General features: G+C 37.2%; 1 protein-coding gene across 1 annotated transcript in view; it reads right to left on the bottom strand.

The window, feature by feature from the left end:
* Nucleotides 1-20,456, bottom strand: part of LOC126195257 (tetratricopeptide repeat protein 21B-like) — a 269,874-nt gene that overhangs the window by 159,939 nt on the left and 89,479 nt on the right. Inside the window, exons 6-7 of the mRNA XM_049933782.1 lie at nucleotides 14,884-15,034; nucleotides 1,461-1,655 (exon numbers count right to left, since the gene is read on the bottom strand). Coding sequence (XP_049789739.1) covers nucleotides 1,461-1,655; nucleotides 14,884-15,034 — 346 coding nt within the window. The remainder of the gene's footprint in view (nucleotides 1-1,460; nucleotides 1,656-14,883; nucleotides 15,035-20,456) is intronic.

Raw genomic sequence — 20,456 nt, 5'->3', positions numbered from 1 at the left:
AATGGACACTAGCACATCAGTCAATTAGCTTTAAGGAGTCAACACAATGCAGTTATTGACAGAATACGAGCTGGTCTTCTACCAAGACTAAGCAACACATCACATGATAAAGGAGTATTGCAACAGTTAAAAGAACATGAGTAGAACTTTCAAATGCTTTCTTTCCCACTCAGTTCTTAGACTGAAACAGTGGTGGTCATGATGAAACTTCCTCAACAGGCATTTTTTTCTATCAGACTTCACGCATTCATCATCATCTTGCAGCTGAAGGGCTCTCCCCCTATCCACTAACACTTAACCACCTAGCTACAACCTGGCAGTTAAGTTTGGGTGTTAGCTGCTGATTATAAAAATGTGACTTGATTGTGTATATACTGCTCCTAAAGAATCTCAAACTACATGTATATGCCAATGCAAAGCTATTTTTACTAACAATGACTTGGAGATTTGAATCACTGTTATATAAACATGGTTCTTACAACATCAAATTTTGATATCACCTCCTCTTTGATGTATCCAATGTCAAAAAGTGATAGCAGAGAAGTATCACCATTCATACTACAAAGGAGGTGACTCCAGTTTTTGAAAAAGAAGATCTGAAATCAAAATTATCTGTATTTCAGAGAGTACTCTAAGATTTTGTCAGAACATTATGCAATGGCATTTTTGATTCAATTTCTTACAACTACATTTCAGAAACTCAAGTTTCCATAGATATGTTCAACTTATGTAGTTGCCTGTTTTATCAAAATACATTTTACCTCATTTTTCTCATTTAATGGATGTACCAATTTTTCAATTAATTTTGTTGATATACCATCTACAAAATTTCAATTTTCAGCTCCAGGAATCCTTGCAGTGTCTTGTTTTCCCAAAAGTTGACAGAAATATCATACATCTGGAAGTGAGGGTATATTTTTAATGATATATATTGCTAAGTAACGTTACTATAAATTTTTCTTACTGACAGTCAGGGATCTGAAGTAACAAATAACTCAAGTAACAGATGGAACATGCTTAATTACAAAGGGTTGTATACTTGTTGTTACTTTCTCTTCCACTTTCTTCAATTATACCACGTACCCATTTTTGTCTTTTTTCCAGTATCTCTCCATAGGTCTACATTTAAATGCGAACATTCACAATCTGCAGCTATCCGTAAACAAATGAACACCTTGTCACTTGATGCAGTCCCCTCCTCTCTTAATATCTTTGCATATGCAACTAATGAAGCTTCACTTAGATAACAAGAGAGGTAAACATATCTTATTTGCAGATAATACATCGTATCTCATTTAACAGTTTAAAAATTTAACCATACCGCATATAGCTACAGTCTATATACCAAGCTTTCAAATAATACCACTGTTAGTAAACTTAACTGATCAAGTCTTTCAAGTCAAGAATTATTCTCAAAATGCATTAATTATAGCACCAAAAGATTTGTGAAAAAAATATACCTGTATTAGGAAATCTGGATCCACAGCTCGCAAGTAAGATGTCCCAAAAGGCATTGTACGTACTGTTCGAAAATGTGTTTCAACGGCTTCATCTAGCTCTTTTATTGCATTTTTAAAATCACCATTGGCTGCAGCTGCTTGAGATGACATGAATAACACTTCTGCAGATGGATGAATTTCATGGAGAAATTCCACCTGAAAAAAGTGCATGAAGACATGGTTTAGTCGTTAACAGAGACTTGAACTTTGGCAGAGTGCCTTTTTAAAAGTGTTACATCCATCATCAGTTTGAATGTGAATTTGTACAATTTCATCTTTGTGACTGAAACATTGCAGTTTTATGTCTTTTACATAAATGCTGTATTTCCAAAACAAGTGCCTTTTCTTGCTTTTTTATTATTTCTTCTTTCTTTATCAAAAACAGCAATGAGTATTGCCATAAAATGAGGTGACAATAGGAAAGCATTTTAATTTATCACTTGTGTTTACTTGGCATCCCATTTCTTTGATCCTGTTGGATTCAAAAGCAATAATGAGTGCCAGAGCTAAAGACTGGTTTGATTATCGTTATAAATTTCTCTTTCTTTCAGTTTTCACTGTGATTCTGTTGAGCAAGCTAGCTAAGAAAATGCAGAGTTCCTTTATGTAGTAAATTGCAAAGTTACAGTAATACTTTCAGATCCGACAAATTGTCTACTGATGGTAAAATACTTCTGTGCAAAATATGTGAGCAGTCAGCGAACTATGAAAAGAAATATTTCATTTATAAACATATCAGCAGAACAAACACAAAAACACACTTTTGAAGGTTACTGGGAAGAAGATTTCTTTGCTTCCAACGGCAATTTCAACACTGAGTCAAAAATCACAGTTTGCATTCGATTTATGTGAAGCTTTTATTAAAGCTGAAATCCCTTTGTGGAAACTACAGAATCCTACATTAAGACAGTTTTCAGAGAAGTATGCAGACAAATCTATGCCATGTTTGTCAACCTTATGAAAATGTTCCTTAAGTGAATGTCACAATGAAGTAATGAAAATCAATAAAGATAAAGTAAAAAATAAGATTGGGATTTCTATCGATGAATCAGCTGATTGTACAGGTTATTTTATTGATAATGTCACTGTTGAGCCATTAGATCCTTTTTTATTACTTTTTAATTATATCAATTGGTGACAACTAATTATACAATACTTGGTATGGTGCCTCAGTTATTAAGGATTTGTTTACAGTTTCAAAACATTTTGGAAATTCAACTCTTTGTAGAAACTATTTGTTGGAAAGATCTAAATCAGAAAATAAAATAATTACATGTGAAGATTAACATTAAGTAGTGCAAAATACAGCCTGCTTAAAGATGCTGCAACTCAAATAACAAGTACCACGGTTTCACTGACTCATCGTATTCCATAATGAAGAACATCCGGAGATATGGAAAACATCAAGTTATACATCATCCAAGAGAAGTAGTTTTTTGGAATAGCATTGATAGTTAACTATCATTATACTGCTATGAACTATTTGTGCTTCTCAGGCTAAATATGACATAGTACAATCAGCAGGACCGCAACTATATTGAAAGAAGTTATTATTTCCACAGTTATATCAAATATTTATTTAGCTTCCATTGCCAGCTTAATACTTGCTACATGACACTGGTGTTAATTACACTTTAACAGTTATCAACAACTACAGCAACAGCAACATGTTAACAAAAAACATCACATTTTTCATGTAGCAAATAGGAACCTTTAACCCATCTAATCAGACAATTTCTAGAAATATTTATCACGAATTATCTGATCACGTTTTGTTCCACAGTTCCTCCTTCAAGTCTGATGGTCATTTTTTGAAAATTGTTGCATCCACATACAGAACTCTGCTCTGAATACTAAACATGGAGGCAAAATCTACATGATGCGTCATAAACCTATATAAAAATGTAACGGCCATGATGATGTCATTGTCTAGGGGATGTTATCTAAAACCACTTACTGTTGCTTTAGTTAGTAAAAATAATAAAATTATTATTGACATATTAATCAGATTTCAATAATGTTAGGTTGAATGTAGGTGCAGCAATCTAATTAAAGCTCCACGACTACAAATTAAATTCCATAATAAAGTTTTTTTCTCCTTAAGGGGGAATCACATTAGGAGGCTGTTTGACACTGATTTTTTTGGGATTTTTTTTTGGGTGGGAAGAATTAATTAGAATTTAATCAAATTTCGACATCATTTCATTCATATTTCGAACAGTTTTTGTAAATTTTTTTGAATAATTTCAGCCCAAAATAACAAAGTTATGCTGTGATGTCCACTGAAAGTTGTGAATATAGGTCTCCAATTGCGTGCACTGTAGCCATTCTGATTTTCATCTGAAATCAAAAGGTTTTGATTTTCCATTAGTAACGTATTTCCTGAGAATATGAACCTCAATGCAAGTGAAAATAATGAAAATTAAAAATTTTGTAGCAGGTGTTAGAACAATTTACTTCCATTTTCATGATTTTTCCTCTAATTATGCAAAGAAAAATAACCTTAAAATCTTGATATCATCTCACTAGTTGGCTCATATAACTCGTAATTTTATAAAGAATCATACTATCAATTTTCATTTTCTATACTTTTTGAGTTGACTGCATGCAAATGTGAAAAAAATCATTTAGAGATAAACGCATTTGAAAAATAAATTCTCGGAAACCAGAAATTCAAGGAAGTTAACAATAATGTAAAATGCTTATCAATTAATATGCAATTCCAATAATCCTTCTCCTTCCTCATAGGCTTTGTTTTGCACTTGCAGCAGTGCTTTCCGAGCTTCCCGAACTTCCTTTGATTCCAATGAACTACGTTGATTCTGCCGGCTAACGCGCTGGTTATATATTTGTTCAGCATAATTGAAGCTTTGCGTGCCTACTACAATTCCTACCTTCTTCATGACCATCAGAAGGGATGAATTTCTTTCATTGAATAAGCCTGTTGCTAAATACAGTGCCAATTCAATGACTTTTAGTCTGGAGTGCCAGTGTTTAGGAGTTAATCGCCAAATAGTGGAATTAAAACTTTCATTTGCATTTTGTGTGTGGCAACCTAAACATCTCTCCAGTAGTTCATCCCTCGATAAATCTTCATATATTGGAAGAATTGTCTTCTGTACATAGGGGTGCAATGGAGTAGGGTGTGGTTCATGTTCCATTCCAAGGGCTGTTCGTATCTGCCACTCACACCAGCTGTCTTTTCCCTCTGGGCAATACTCGTGTTGAGGATTTTCATCCGTAGAAATCATATGATAGTATGTCGCCATAATTTATGTGCACTCGATTCTATGCTCATAAAATCTAAACAAATGCGAATTTCACTTTGAAATTTTGACAGTGTATTCTTGGATAGTTAAGCTAATGATTTAGGCAATAAAAAATTGAATTTTTTGAATCTCCTAATGTGGATTCCCCCCTTACATTCAACTATGAAGCAAGTTGAACAAAAATAGCTCAAACCGCCAATATGATGGTTAGCAAACACACTACACAAATAAAATAACTGGAAAACACAGCAACTGTTTACACCTCACGTCAAATCAACACTAACACAATAAAATGCGACTCTCAAATAATGGAAAATTCAGGATGGAATAATAACAATATTATGAAAAGGATAGTTGCTACTCACCATATAGTGGAGATGTTCAGTCGCAGATAGGCTCAACAAAAAGACTGTCAAACAAAGCATTCAGTGACACAGACCTTCATCAGAACAGACAAAACACACACACACATATGCAAACGCAACTCACACATACATGACCACAGTCTCTGGAAGCCAAGGTCAAACTGTGAGCAGCAGTACATAATGGAAGAAGCAACTGGGTGGTGGGAGTAAGGAGGAGGCTGGGGTGGGAAGGGGGAGGAACAGCAGGGTAGGGATGGGGTACAGTAAAGTGCTGCTTGTGGTAGCATACAGGGACAAGGTGGGAAGAGAGTAGAGCAGCGAGGTGCAGCCAGGAGGTTAAACAGAGAACAGAGGGTGGGGTGGGGTGGGGGGGGTGCGGGCAGTGGAAAAGGTGAGAAGTAAACAGACTGTGGGTGTGTTGGTGGAACGGAGAGCTGTGTAGTGGTAGAATTGGAACAGGGGTGGGGTTAAGTGGATGAGTACAATGATTAACAAATATTGAGGCAAGGAGGGTTACAGGAATGTAGGGTATATGGTAGGGAGAGTTCCCATCAGTGCAGTTCAGAAAAGCTGGTGTTGGCGGGAAGGATCCAGATGGCACAGGCTGTGAAGCAGTCACTGAAAAGAACATCATGTTGGGCAGCGTGCTCATCAACTGGGTGGTTCAGCTGTTTCTTGGCCACAGTTTGTCAGTGGCCATCCATACAGACAGGCAGCTTGTTGGTTGTCATGCCTTGTAGAATGCAACACAGTCGTTGGTTTTACAGGTAACCCTGCCTTTGATGGGATAGGTGATGCTTGTGACTGGACTGTAGTAGGTGGTGGTGGGGAACAGGTCTTGCATCTAGGTCTATTAGTGGGACATGAGCCATGAGGCAAGGGGTTGAGAGCAGGTGTTGTGTAGGGATGGACAAGGATATTGCGTAGGTTCGGTGGGCAGCAGAATATTACTGTGGGAGGAGTGGGAAGGATAGTGGGTAGGACAAGAGAGGCAGTCAGAGCTCTGGCGGAGAATGTGATTCAGTTGCTACAGTCCTGGGCAATACTGAGTCACGAAAGCAATGCTCCTTTGTGACCGAACGATGAGATTTTGGGAGGTCGTGGGTGACCAGAGAGATAAGGCAAGGAAAATCTGTTTTTGTATTAGGCTGCAAGTTTAATTATGGTCTGCGAAGGCCTCAATGAGACCCTTGGTGTATTTTGAGAAGGACTGCTTATCACTATGGATGTGGCAGCCATGGGTGGTTGGCTGTATTTATTTATTTATTTTATTTTATTTATTTATTTATTGTTCCGTGGGACCAAATTAAGGAGAAGTCTCCATGGTCATGGAATGAGTCAATACATGAAATTATAACACGATATTAGAAACAGATAAAATGAAATATAAAAAAACATATTCAGGTGACAAGTCATAAGTTTAAATAAAGAAAATCAACAATGTAACACAGGAATTTGCTTAATTTTTTAGCTCTTACAGGAGCTCCTCGACAGAATAGAAGGAGTGAGCCATGAGGAAACTCTTCAGTTTAGACTTAAAAGAGTTTGGGCTACTGCTAAGATTTTTGAGTTCTTGTGGTAGCTTATTGAAAATGGATGCAGCAGAATACTGCACTCCTTTCTGCACAAGAGTCAAGGAAGTGCATTCCACATGCTGATTGGATTTCTGCCTAGTATTAACTGAGTGAAAGCTGCTAACTCTTGGGAATAGGCTAATATTGCTAACAACAAACAACATTAAAGAAAATATATACTGTGAGCGCAATGTCAGAATTCCCGGACTACTGAATAGGGGTCGACAAGCGGTTCTCAAACTTACACCACATATAGCTTTAACAGCCCGTTATTGAGCCAAAAATACCCTTTTTGAATCAGAAGAATTACCCCAAAAAATAATACCATACGACATAAGCATATGAAAATATGCAAAGTAGACTACTTTTCATGTTGGAGTGTCACTTATTTCAGACACTGTTCTAATGGTAAATAAAGCAGCATTTAGTTTCTGAACAAGATCATGGACATGGGCTTTCCACAACAGCCTACTATCTATCCGAACGCCTAGGAACTTGAACTGTTCTGTCTCGCTTCTAATATGCCCATTCTGTCTGATCAAAATATCGGTTCTTGTTGAATTGTGAGTTAGAAACTGTAAAAACTGAGTCTTACTGTGATTTAGCATCAAATTATTTTCCACAAGCCGCAAACTTATTTCATGAACTACATTATTTGATACTGTTTCAAAATTACACACAAGATCCTTCACTACCAAGCTGGTGTCATCAGCAAACAGAAATATTTTTGAATCACCTGTAATACTAGAAGGCATATCATTTATATAAATAAGAAACAGCTGTGGCCCCAGCACCGACCCTTGGGGAACGCATCACTTAACAGTGCCCCATTGGGACTGAACATCACTACCACTCTCAATATTGCGGAGAATTACCTTCTGCTTTCTGTTCTTAAAGTAAATGGCGAACCAACTGTAAGATACTCCTCTTACTCCATAATGGTCCAACTTCTGCAGTAATATTTTGTGGTCAACACAGTCAAAAGCGTTTGTTAAATCAAAGAAAACACCCAGCATTCGCAACCTTTTATTTAATCCATCCAAAACCTCACAGAGAAAAGAGAAAATAGCATTTTCAGTTGTTAAACCATTTCTAAAACCAAACTGAACATTTGACAGCAAATTATGTGAATTTAAATGCTCCAGTAACCTTGTATATACAACCTTCTCGATAACTTTAGCAAACACCAATGGCATAGAAATAGGTCTAAAATTGTCGACATTATCAATGTCTCCCTTTTTAGAAAGTGGCTTTACTACCGAGTACTTTAATCGGTCAGGAAACCGACCACTCCTAAAGGAAAAGTTACAGATATGGCTAAGTACTGGGCTAACATACATAGAACAATACTTCAGTATTCTGCTAGATACCCCGTCATATCCATGAGAGTTCTTGGTCTTTAGTGATTTAATTATTAACTCAATCTCCCTCTTGTCAGTATCATGGAGGAGCATTTCAGGTAACAGTCTCGGAACACTTTTTTCTAAGAGCGCTATATGATTCCCTGTTGGGACTAGGTTTCTATTTAGTTCACCTGCTATATTCAGAAAGTGATTATTAAATACTGTACATATATGCGACTTATCAGTAACACGGACATTCCCACTACGCACTGATTCTATAGCCTCGACCTGTCTCTTCAGACCAGCCACTTCCTTTACGACTGACCATATGGTTTTAATTTTATCCTGAGACTTAGCTATTCTATCTGCATACCACATACTTTTTGCCTTCCTAATAACATTTTTAAGCACCTTACAATACTGTTTGTAATGGGCTGCTGCATTTAGATTTTGACTGTTTCTAACGTTTTGATATAATTGCCACTTTGTTCTACAAGATATTCTTATCCTTCTAGTCAGCCACCCAGGCTGCCTGTTTGTGCTAGTACCCTGTTTTGAACATTCTAACGGAAAGCAACTTTCAAAGAGTACGAGAAAAGTCTTGAGAAAAGCATTATATTTATCGTCTACTGTATCAGCGCTATAAACATCTTGCCACTCTTATTCCTTGATAAGGTTAACAAAGGTCTCTACAGCAACTGGATCAGCTTTCCTAAACAGCTGATGACTATATTTAACATGTGTTGCAGCACAAAAATCTTTTAGAGTTAAAATTTGTGCATCATGATCTGAAAGGCCATTCACCTTTTTGCTAACAGAATGCCCTTCTAGTAATGAGGAATGAACAAAAATGTTGTCTATGGTTGTTCTACTGTTCCCTTGCACTCTCGTTGAAAAGAATATGGTTTGCATAAGATTATATGAATTAAGGAGGTCTACCAGCATCCTCTTCCTTGCACAACCACTTATACAATTAATATTGAAGTCACCACATATAACTAACTTTTTGTATTTCCTATAAAGTGAACCAAGAACCTCCTCTAGCTTTAGCAAAAATGTTGTGAAATCGGAGTCTGGGGATCTATAAATAACAACAGTTAGAAGTTTAGCTCCATTAAATTTAACCACACCTGCACAACATTCAAACACCTTTTCAGTGTAGTACTTTGAAACATCAATTGACTCAAATGGGATGCCGTTTTTCACATACATGGCTACTCCCCCACACCGCAAAGAGCTCATTGAAAAGCTGCCGGCCAACCTGTATCCTGGTAAAGGAAGCCTCTGAATTATCTCCTTATTTAAGAAGTGTTCAGATATACCAATAATTTCAGAGCCAACATCTATAAGCAGTTCACTAACTTTATCTCTAATACCTTGTATATTTTGATGAAATATACTAATTCCCTCATTACTCGGATACCTAAGCTTTGTCAAAAGTGGTTCCTTTGTTAGAGAGACTTCCCTTAAGCAGGAATGCCTATCAGCTGACTTCAATCTAATAAAGGTGCAGCTCTAACACCCACTACTGCAGGAATTTTCCCATGAGTTATCCCACCAACCCCACCTATGCTGTCACCTATAAGCTTTGCCAACCTCCCCTTCCCATACCTGTTGAGGTACAGGCCATGTCTAGTGAAACCCGTCCTGCTGATAGACTCCACCGACACCACTGAAATGTGACTCATACCTTCTGTCATTAGCGCACCCCCAAGTCTCATGTTATTACGCCTGACGACTGTATTAAGATGAGGCTGATTGTGACGCTGAAACAGTTCCACAAAATGCACATTCGTGTTACCAGTCTGAGTGGCTATCTTTTCCAGGTCACCATCTATGTCATACTCCCCATCCCTATCAATACTACTACCAGCCCCACCCACAATCACTACCTGATCCTCTTTAGTAATATCCCTACATAACCCCCCTATGTTAACAGTCACATGAGCCAATCCTGCATTAGGCTTCACAATGCTGTTGACCTGGTACTCACTCCCCATCACTTCCTGCAACTGCTGGCCTACACGTCTGCCATGAGAACTACCTAACAGCAGAACCTTCTTCTTCCTCTTCGACTTTGCAGCTGTTCTAGCCACCGTAACTACTGAGGTCTGCTGCATACTTCCTACATCTACAGCTACTAGAGATTCCTCTCCACTAGACTCTGACAGTTGGTCACATCTATTGTAAACACCAATAGTAAAACTATCTGAAAATCTTCTTCTCCTAGCAGACCTCTTGCCAACAGCCAGCTCCCATTCCCCAACCCCCTTCCCCCTCCTCATCCTATCTAGCTCCTCCTGTGCATTTTTCAACTGCACCTGAAGGGCACAAATCTTATGCTCCTGCTTCTCTATCAACTTACTCTTGCTACAGAACCTGCAGTTCCAGGAGAGGATCTCACCAGAATGCCCACTGGCTTCCCCACTGCATTCCCCCCAGTGAAAATACTTCGAACAAGTCTCACACCGCAATCCACTACTCATGAACCTACGGCAAAGCTCACACTTCTCACTCATGGTAAAATTTTACTTTTTCTAAGTTCCGCTACTACAATAAGAAGATGTTAAAAACCCGACTACAATAATCACAAACTTAGTCTACAAGGGAAGCAACTACTAGTATTAACAGTATTAATAAACAACAAATGTGAATATAACAAAAGACTAATACAGAAAAAGAATCAAACGTCTAATGACACAGTAACGAAGCTGAAAACAGTTCCCAAAAGGTTCTTCTGAAATTATTTCACTAGAAAGCACAAAAAACACCGGTTGAAGACTACTAAAGTTCCTAAACAAACCACTATACACAAACAATTAATTAGTACTTAGCTTTCGATGCGCCGCTACAGCTGCAACTGGTCAGCGCGGAATGTAAACACAGGTAAGAGGTTACGTTGCTAGATACGAAACACTCACAAATATCAGGTCACAACAGAAGAAAGGCAGAGGTGAATGAAGAAACCACTAATAAGTCACTTATATAGTAAATATTATCACAAAAACCGTTAAAATATGTATCTGAAGCCTAAAAATATATAAAAACTTAGAGAGCGATCTCACACGCAGTCACTCGCTTATGACGTCACACCAAAGATCAAGGAAGGGACTTCCTGCCATGGAATGTGTAGCATCTGTCAAAGTGGAGGTATTGCTCGTGGTTGATAGGTTTGAAATGAACAGAGGTACTGATGCAGCCATCTTTAAGGTGGAGGTCAACATCAAGGAAGATGGCTTGTTGGGTTGAGAAGGACCAGGTGAAGTGAATGGGGGAGAAGGTGTGTAACCAAATGCCAAATAAAATGTTTCTCAATAGTTGATGATTTAGGTAAAAGAGCATGTAACTAGCTCAGTCAATGTGTATCAAGAAGCACTACTAACTGTCAGGTCAATCTCTACTGTAAAATTACAATAGTTATTAATTATTTACTAAATTTCCCTTAAAAGAACATTCTCAGTATTGTAACTTAAGACTCTTACATATCATAATATACCTATATATCCACTGTTTCATTTTTTTCTTCTCCTTAAGGCAGTGTATTGTGCTTTACCGTAATTACAATAGTTTGTGCTTGATGTTTGCAAATATATACAATACTATTTATCTATTTGTGACCACAGCCAGGCAGACGAGACCTCACATCCGGTTAGCAGACAGACTTGACAGTTCTGCGTGGTCCCAATCACGATACTCTATGGGCCAACACACTCTCCAGTCAGCCATCACAGCTGCACTGTCCTGGCATCTGAACCACAGCGCACATAATTCAAATGAGGTGCTCGACCAAAATCAATCACTTTAGGTCCATTTATATTACGTCATGTCACAATGAAAATTATCTTTGTTGCCAGTAGTATGGTTGTAATAATCAGAGTTTAACTGGTACTGATTTTCAGTGTTAGCAACAAATACTATTTCGGAGTACATGTACTTTAAGAAACAGATATGTTTGCTTGTATGAAATTTTATAATATGAGTCCATGGTTAACAACTGTAGTTGTAAAATCGGAGCTTGCTTCAACTAAGGCCTTTAAAAGTCAAACATGGAAATGTCATTTAAAAAAAAAAAAAAAAAAAACATCCTGCCCAAAACAGCATGTAAAGGCTGTGTCAGATTCGGTGGATGCCAAGTAGAATACAGCAATGATTGACAGCAATGAATCAGACCATTTTCAGTCACTCAAATGTGCACTAACACAGAAAAGAAGATTATCACAAGCAAATAAACTCGATAGCAACACACAATATAAATTCTCTACTTAAGACTGGAAGGCTTAAGAATTTCACAGATTCACTGGATTCCCCGGGGATGACCACTATCCAAAGTGAATTGAATCCTCCTTCTTGTGTAGTGGGTGAATGAGGACCACTTTCCCAATGTTCAAGGAATTATTCAGTTATCCAAATTTTTGTTAGAGCCATGTGTAAAGAGCTCTTGACTGTGTCTTTAGGATATCTCCACATTCCAACAACAACCTGGTATTCTCCACATGCCTTACAATTTTTTTCTCCTTTGATTGCTTTTTCTTCTTCTTGGAAATTTGGAGGGTCTAATTTGTTGGGTTTGGTTTTTATTGGTTATTTATATTGACTTTTAAGAGTTCCTTGGGTTCTTCACAGTTCAAAAGTCAATTAAACATTTTTGTCATGATTAGTTTAAATTAATTATGACATACTACAGGAAATACTACAAACCTCTGCCTATGACATTTGTAGACTTTAAGAATGCACACGACTGTCTCCACAGATCCTCAATACTACAAATTCTAAGAAATCTAGGACTTAATCCAAATTAATTAAACCAGTGGAACTTATTCTAACCAACACTAAATCAAAAGTAAAGCTTACAGGAGATATTTCTGGACCATTCCTCATAAAAACAGATTTACGACAAGGTGGCTTTCTGTCACCAATACTAAATCAGCCGTATGCTGTAAATATAATGAGAGAATGGTACAAGGATAACCTAAAGAACATAAGAAATGGAAGCACGAAAAATCATATAAGTTTAAATTGCTTGAGATTTGGTGGTAATCTGGTTCTCCTAGCCACCAATGTTCAAGAATCCAAGCAGAAAGTTAAATTTCAACAAGAAATAATACAGAAAATCAGCCTTAGAATGCCATCTGGGGAAAAAAAAAAAAAAAAGAGAGAGAGAGAGAGAGAGAAAAGAAGAAGAAGAAGAACAGAGGTTATGCTAACTGATCCACCATTTGCAAGCAAAATTACAATAGAAGAGCAGGAAATCAAAACATTTTAAAAACGTAAATATTTAAGTGAAATCAGGACATAAAACCAAAATGAAAAACCTACATGGTCAAACTGAATAAAACACTGAACAAACCAAATTACATTATGAGCCTATCGATAACTGCAAAATTAAAACCTCATAAAACTGTTACACTACCAGAAATAAAAGATGCAGCTATATCCATCTTCAAAATGACTAATAAGCAAAAATATGCAGAATACTCCAGGCATAAATAAGAGTAATAAGGATTACACAATACCAAGTAAATGGGCATTGGAGAATACTTTAAAATGAAACAGTAGCCTACATAAGAAAAAAGAACCAGTCATGAGAATGATCACAAAGACACACTCTCATTCTAAGGGAATCTAATGAAAACGCCAGAAAAAAAAATTAGTATGAGAGTCTTCAACTTTTGTTGTTGTATCATGCTCAGTTGCATATAACATAATCAACGTATTGTAAGAGTAAGGGAATAATAGAAAAATTGTGGAATAGTGAGGGCAACATTACATGAATTATAAAAATTAAGTCAGATATATGAGAACTCCAAATTACAGAAGATGAGCTAAAAAACAAAGCAGACAAAACCAAAGTTCTGCAGCGCACAAACCAGACTGCAAACATAGAACAATAAAAAGACTACAAGAATGTTGACCTCAAACAAAGAAAGAAAAATATCTGAAAGAATGAAAATACTGGGCAGACAGAAGAGCAAAAAATCCTTTATATAACAATAAAATACAATAAGTCTTTGTATAACCACTGTTTTATTGAACTATTATTGGACTACTGAGCAACAACTCCTTATTTAAACCTTTGTATAATTACTACAGTGCTACAATGAAGGCCATAAAATAAATAATAATAATAATAATAACAACAACAGTAATGTGAGTCTTTGTGTGTTAACCAATTGTACATCTGCTAAGGTGTCATCTGTATAATGTGTGGTTGAGTTGGAATACTGATTGATTATGTTAGTGGTTTTTAAATCATTACAAAACCATTTATCTGGATCGAGAACAGAAGTAGGTTCAGTAATGATAATAGTTTGTTAATGTTAATGTTTACTTTCTGTTATGAAGGTAAGTCTTCATCCGTGTTCCTTCCAGTTTTCCCAGTAGTATTTTATGGTGCACACAATCAAAGGCTTTAGTAAGCTCACAAAATATACCAATAGAATACATTTTGGTCTTTTGCTCTCTCAAGACATTTGTAAGATAATATGTGGATTTTTTTAGTTGAGAATCCTTTATGAAAACCAAACTGAGACTCAGACAAAGAAAATTAGATGCAGGTGAGGAATTTGGACTTTAACAGCACTTACACCATTACATTTCAGCAAAATATCTTGCTGCTGTTCTTGAGATGACTTGGCCTACCAAAGGACAAGGCACAAATGCAAAGGTTATATATCTTTGCATACCTCATATCAAGCTTACGTGAGTACCTGTCACTACTTTTCATTTGAAATACGGCTGGATACATCAGTGTTGCATACCTAATCTGATAAGAGGATTAATGTAAAACCTTTCAATTAATGACTGGTACTGATAAAATCAAAAATTTGTATCACCTGTTGTGCAGCCTGCTCAGCTGAGGCACCTCCTTCCTCCATCTGGCAACGACTGAGACCTGTGAGGGCCGCTGAAGATGAATTGTCAACACGTGTAGCAGCACGGAAGTGCCGTAATGCTTCTGCTAGTTTTCCACTGAGAAAACTCTGTCTGTAACACAGTTGTACAGATTTATAGATATATACAGACGTGTTTGACAAGTATAGGACAGGTGGACAGCAGTAGCCTTGTTAAAGGAACCAACCCAGCAAATCAAGGTGGTTGAACAGAGCATGAAACTCCATCCTACCAAATGTACGGCCAGTGTCTTAATAAGTGCACTATCCTACTCAATTTATACAATAATGAGTAAAGCTACTTTGTTTATGTGTGCTTGGAATAAGCTAGGTAGTTAACACAAACTCTTCATTGCGATCCTCAACACTTATTGCCACACATACTTGCAGATGACTTCAAGATCATGAACACACTGTGAAGCCTCTGTTACATCTCTATGTCTACTCTTGTGTCTGTCTCAAAAACTGAGTAAGCATCCCCTCTTGATGAGTGGGATTGTGAGCTCACAAAGCCGGGGAGACATTACTATTTTGCCCTACATTTCTTTGAGGTATGATTATCTGGCAAAAAGCATTACATTGTGAATCTATATTAGAATGTAATAGGGATATTTTAGTTATAACTGTTTTTATTAACACCAGTTCTGAGTTCTTTAAGTAATCTTTAACTGTGTACAATGTATTATACAATTTTAGCTATAAGAGAAAATGCTGTTTTGAGTTTTTTGATTGTTTTCTCCTGGTAAATGCAAGTCTAAACCGACTTTTGCTTCATGATAAAGTATAGAGACATTAGCGACATGCTTCTGTTTTTCCTGATGTGCACAGTGGATTGGCAGATGTACTCACATAGCACTGTAATGATATCAATTTTTTAAACAGTCCTTTAAACTGAGTCTTACTTCTACTTTTAGTTACAATTATTATGGTCTTTTTTGCTGTATGAAAAGTGTGCCCCTGCATCGTTCATTTGATCCCTAGAAAAGAATCATGCTGCTATGAACTGAGTAGTTTCCATGTTTAAACCAAAGCCCATTCTGGATATTTATATTCCAATGTAGGAAAAGACATATTGCTACTTACTGTAAAGAAGACACATCAAGTTGCAGACAGGTACAATTAAAAAGCACTCACATGTAGCTTTTGGTCACAGCCTATGTCAGTAAAGGGCGACATGCACACAACATTCATACACACACACGCGCACACCCACCCACCCACCCACCCACACACACACACACACACACACACACAAGCAAGCACACCTCATGCGCACACGACTGCCAACTCCAGCATCTCAGGCCAGAATACAACATCATGTTGCATCCTGCATGATGTTGCATTCCGGCCCGAGATGTTAGCACTGGCACTTGTGTGAGTGTGAGTGTGATTGTGTGTGTGTGTGTGTGTGTGTGTGTGTGTGTGTGTGTGTGTGTGTGTGTGTGTGGTGTATGTGTGTGTCTTCACCGACAAAGGCTGTGGCCAAAAGCTACATATGAGTGTCTTTTAAATGTGTCTGTCTGCAACTTGATGTGTCTTCTTTATAGTGAGTAGTGATCTATTTTTTCCCACACTGTTGATATACCTACCTAGAGTTTCCATTGTTTCATATATTCAACATTAGTTTTTATGTACTGTTCACTTATGAACATCCTTGACAGTTTCTTTTATGTTCTCTACTGGAATTCTGGTGTTTTATCAGTGAATACAATGTTGCTGTCATCAGCAAATAAAGACTTTTCTCTATGTCTTATACTATCTGGAAAGCCATTGACACATATTAAAAATAGAATTGGTCCCTTATATATTCCCCAAGGAACACATATTTTAATATGTTTAGGATCTGATAATTTTTCACTAAAAATTTATCAAAATCCTGAAAAGTGGGCTTTCTCTACCATTTTCACCTTATTTCCCCAGCATGACTGGAACACCTAATTAACTATTCCCTTTATACCTAGTGCTTCTAGTATATTATGGTCAGCTGCATCGAGAGCCATTTAAAGGGCTGCAAATATGCGTGTAGCAAGTCATCCTTGTTGAGATCTTCGAGTTTCACTTTTGTGAACTCTTGTTAGGCCAGTAAGGTTCCTGTTAGATCACCAAAGTTAAGTTCTGTCAGGCTTGGCTAGCAGTTGGATGAGTAACCGTTCAGGTCTGCTGAGGACTGTTGGCAAGTGGGATGCACTCAGCCCTTGTGAGGTCAAATGAGGAGCTTCTTAACAGAAGTAGTGGCTCTGGCCCTGAAAGCTGACAATGACTGGTAGAGGTGTGCTGACCACAAGGCCCTCCATATCCACAACCAGTGGCACCTTCATCTGAGGATGAGACAGTGGTCAGCTGGTACCACTGGACCTTCCGAGACCTGTTTGGAAGGAGTTTTGATTTTTAGTTGCTAGGCCAGTACCCTACTTCTTTTACTTTGCAAACCAAACTGTGCTTCGTCGACAAAGTTTCACTGACTCATGTAACTTTGTCCACCTTTCATGACTGAGTCTATTATTTTTGAGAATGATGACAGCAGAAAAATTGGTCTGTATATCTTGGTAGTTTCCACATTTCTTTTCTTTAGGAGGACAACTCATGCATGCTTTAGGTAATGTCGAACAATACCCGAAGCGAATGACTCATTTATTATGCTCATTACTGGAGTTCGTATGCTGCCATGCATTGCTTCAGAATAGAGACTGGTACCTTTTCTAGGGCTGTTAATTCTTTATTTTTAAATTTTTTATATTACATTCCTGATTTGCACTCTGTTATTCAAAACAGTATCATTGTGATGGTTATGCAATTAACAGTGAATGCTAAATCTTTTATAGGGAAATTTTGTTGCAATACCAAAAAATAGTCACTTACACAGTTTTAAAGTTCCTGTGGATGTCTTATTACCTACTTCCACCTTTGATACGTACATTATTATACTTGTATTCCAATAACGGAAATTCCTGTTTGGAACAACACATAAAATAAGAGAAAGGCAACCACTCACCTACAGCTGATGATGATAGACACACATTAACAGACAACAATATTCACAGTAGCTTCTGAGCACTTGCTGTTTTTCTAGTAAAATTACACACATACTATCACACAGACATCCAAACAAGCACTGCCACAGCCATGACAGTGTTTGTTTGGGTGGCTGTGTGTACTTCTACTTGAAACAGTATAAGAGCTTGAGAGTTAGTGTGAACACTGTTTTCTGTTATGTGTACCTCCATTATAGGTGAGTAGCTGTCTCTCACTTAGATTATGTATAATTGTGTTCACCTTTCCCAATTTCTTCTTTAATAATCTCACTTGTTACTAATTTTTATTTTTTGCACTATATATTATTTTGTCTTTTTTCCAGCAAACACTACTTTCCTGTATATATTTTTTTAGCCATGATTATAAATTAGTCACTATGGATAAACACAACATTTTTGTAAGAGGCTAAAATATTTAAATGTTTTGGAGGACTTTCAAATACCTGTAGTAACTCATTTATTTTCCTTAGCAGCAGCTGCTGCCACTGCTACTACTGAAGAGGTCACTTTTGGAAATGTCTCTTCAAAAATTAGTTTTCACGGTGTGTGGAGTTGGGAGAGTATTGCACTACATTAGATTCTCTATATACTTCACTGCAGGTTTGGTTTGTTGGTACCCTTCAAAAAGTATGTACTTTTGATTTCAAGGTTATTTTGTGATGCACAGTTTTGTGAGATTTTCCAAGCCAGTCTTTAGTTTTATTATCTGCCAGAAATAATCCAACAGGCCAAGATCTTGTATAGATGTGCTACAGTTTTCCTCAGTGATATAGGAAAATACATGTTTAAGGGTGATGCTGAATATGAGTTATGCTTGAAGCAGTACTTACCATTTGTACCACTTCAAAAGTATTCAAAATGTTTATGAAGTTGTTTCCAATTTCATCTGTAATGCTCATGTTTACATTCATATCTCAATATAAGACTATGTTAGTTTTGTGAAATTAGACTATGTCCACGATTTTAGATGCTATGTTAAAAAAGATGTCCCCATTGAGACTAGGTGAGTGACTGCGGCCCACCACGAATTCCTCTCTTGTGCCAACCTTTTCATCTCAGAGTATCACTTGGTACACACATAAAATGATTAACTTCTTATGGATGTCAAATTTTGTCAGCTCAATGGCTGACATTTTGAAATGATCTTCTGCACTAATCGTGATCAGAGCTTTTCAAGCTTTAAACTGTGTCCCACTTATGACATAAATGCATTATCCCCTGCCCTTTGTGGTATTTAATGTTCTCATATGAAAAGTAATGCAACTGAGAAACAACAATGATAAATTAACACACTTAAAATGCTAAAAGTTGTCTTATTCAACCACGCACGACCAAGGGAGAACTTATTCTTGATCTCTCAAAAATAAAGGCGATCCAGTTGGTATAAATATTGGTGCAATTAACTGGAAATGAGTACAGTAATATTTAAGTCACTCAAATATCAAGCATAACAGACTGCACAATAACATGGCAATAATGCATACTGCAACAGAAGGAAGTGAAATTAATAAAATAAGACGTAAGATTGATAAAAGAATGCATAAGTGCAGTAAAAAAATGCGACAAGTAAAAAGTGACATATACAGACCCACAAGGAAGCTTTGCTTGCTTGCCCAATACTGAATCTAAACAAGAACCCTAAAAAGTTTTGGTCATATGTAAAATCGGTAAGCGGATCTAAATCCCCTATTCAGTCACTCGTTGACCACGATGGCACCGAAACAGAGGACGACCGAAGAAAGGCAGAAATACTGAATTCAGTGTTCCGAAACTGTTTCACTGCGGAAAATCGTAACACGGTCCCTGACTTCAGCCGTCGCACGGACGCCAAAATGGAAAATATTGAAATAAACGATATCGGAATTGAAAAACAACTGCTATCACTTAGTAGCGGAAAAGCATCCAGACCAGACGAGATACCCGTAAGATTCTACAGTGATTATGCTAAAGAACTTGCCCCCTTTCTATCAGCAATTTATCGTAGATCTCTGGAAGAACGTAAAGTACCTAGCGACTGGAAGAAAGCGCAGGTCGTTCCCATTTTCAAGAAGGGTCATAAATCAGATGCGAATAATTATAGGCCTATTTCGCTTACGTCAATCTGTTGTAGAATAATGGAACATGTTTTATGTTCTCGTATTATGACGTTCTTAGATAATACAAATCTCCTTCATCATAACCAACATGGATTCCGCAAACAGAGATCATGTGAAACTCAGCTCGCCCTATCTGTCCAAGAAATTCACAGTGCCGTAGACACTGGCGAGCAGATTGATGCCGTATTCCTGGACTTCAGGAAGGCATTTGATACGGTTCCGCACTTACGTTTAGTGAAAAAAATACGAGCTTACGGAATATTGGACCAGGTTTGTGATTGGATTCAGGATTTCCTAGAAGAAAGAACACAACATGTCATTCTTAACGGTTCAAAATCTGCAGATGTAGAGGTAATTTCGGGAGTACCGCAAGGAAGCGTGATAGGAC

This window comes from Schistocerca nitens, chromosome 7 (assembly GCF_023898315.1).
Source record: "Schistocerca nitens isolate TAMUIC-IGC-003100 chromosome 7, iqSchNite1.1, whole genome shotgun sequence".
Taxonomy (NCBI): domain Eukaryota; kingdom Metazoa; phylum Arthropoda; class Insecta; order Orthoptera; family Acrididae; genus Schistocerca; species Schistocerca nitens.
This window is presented reverse-complemented; position numbering and strand designations above follow the sequence as displayed.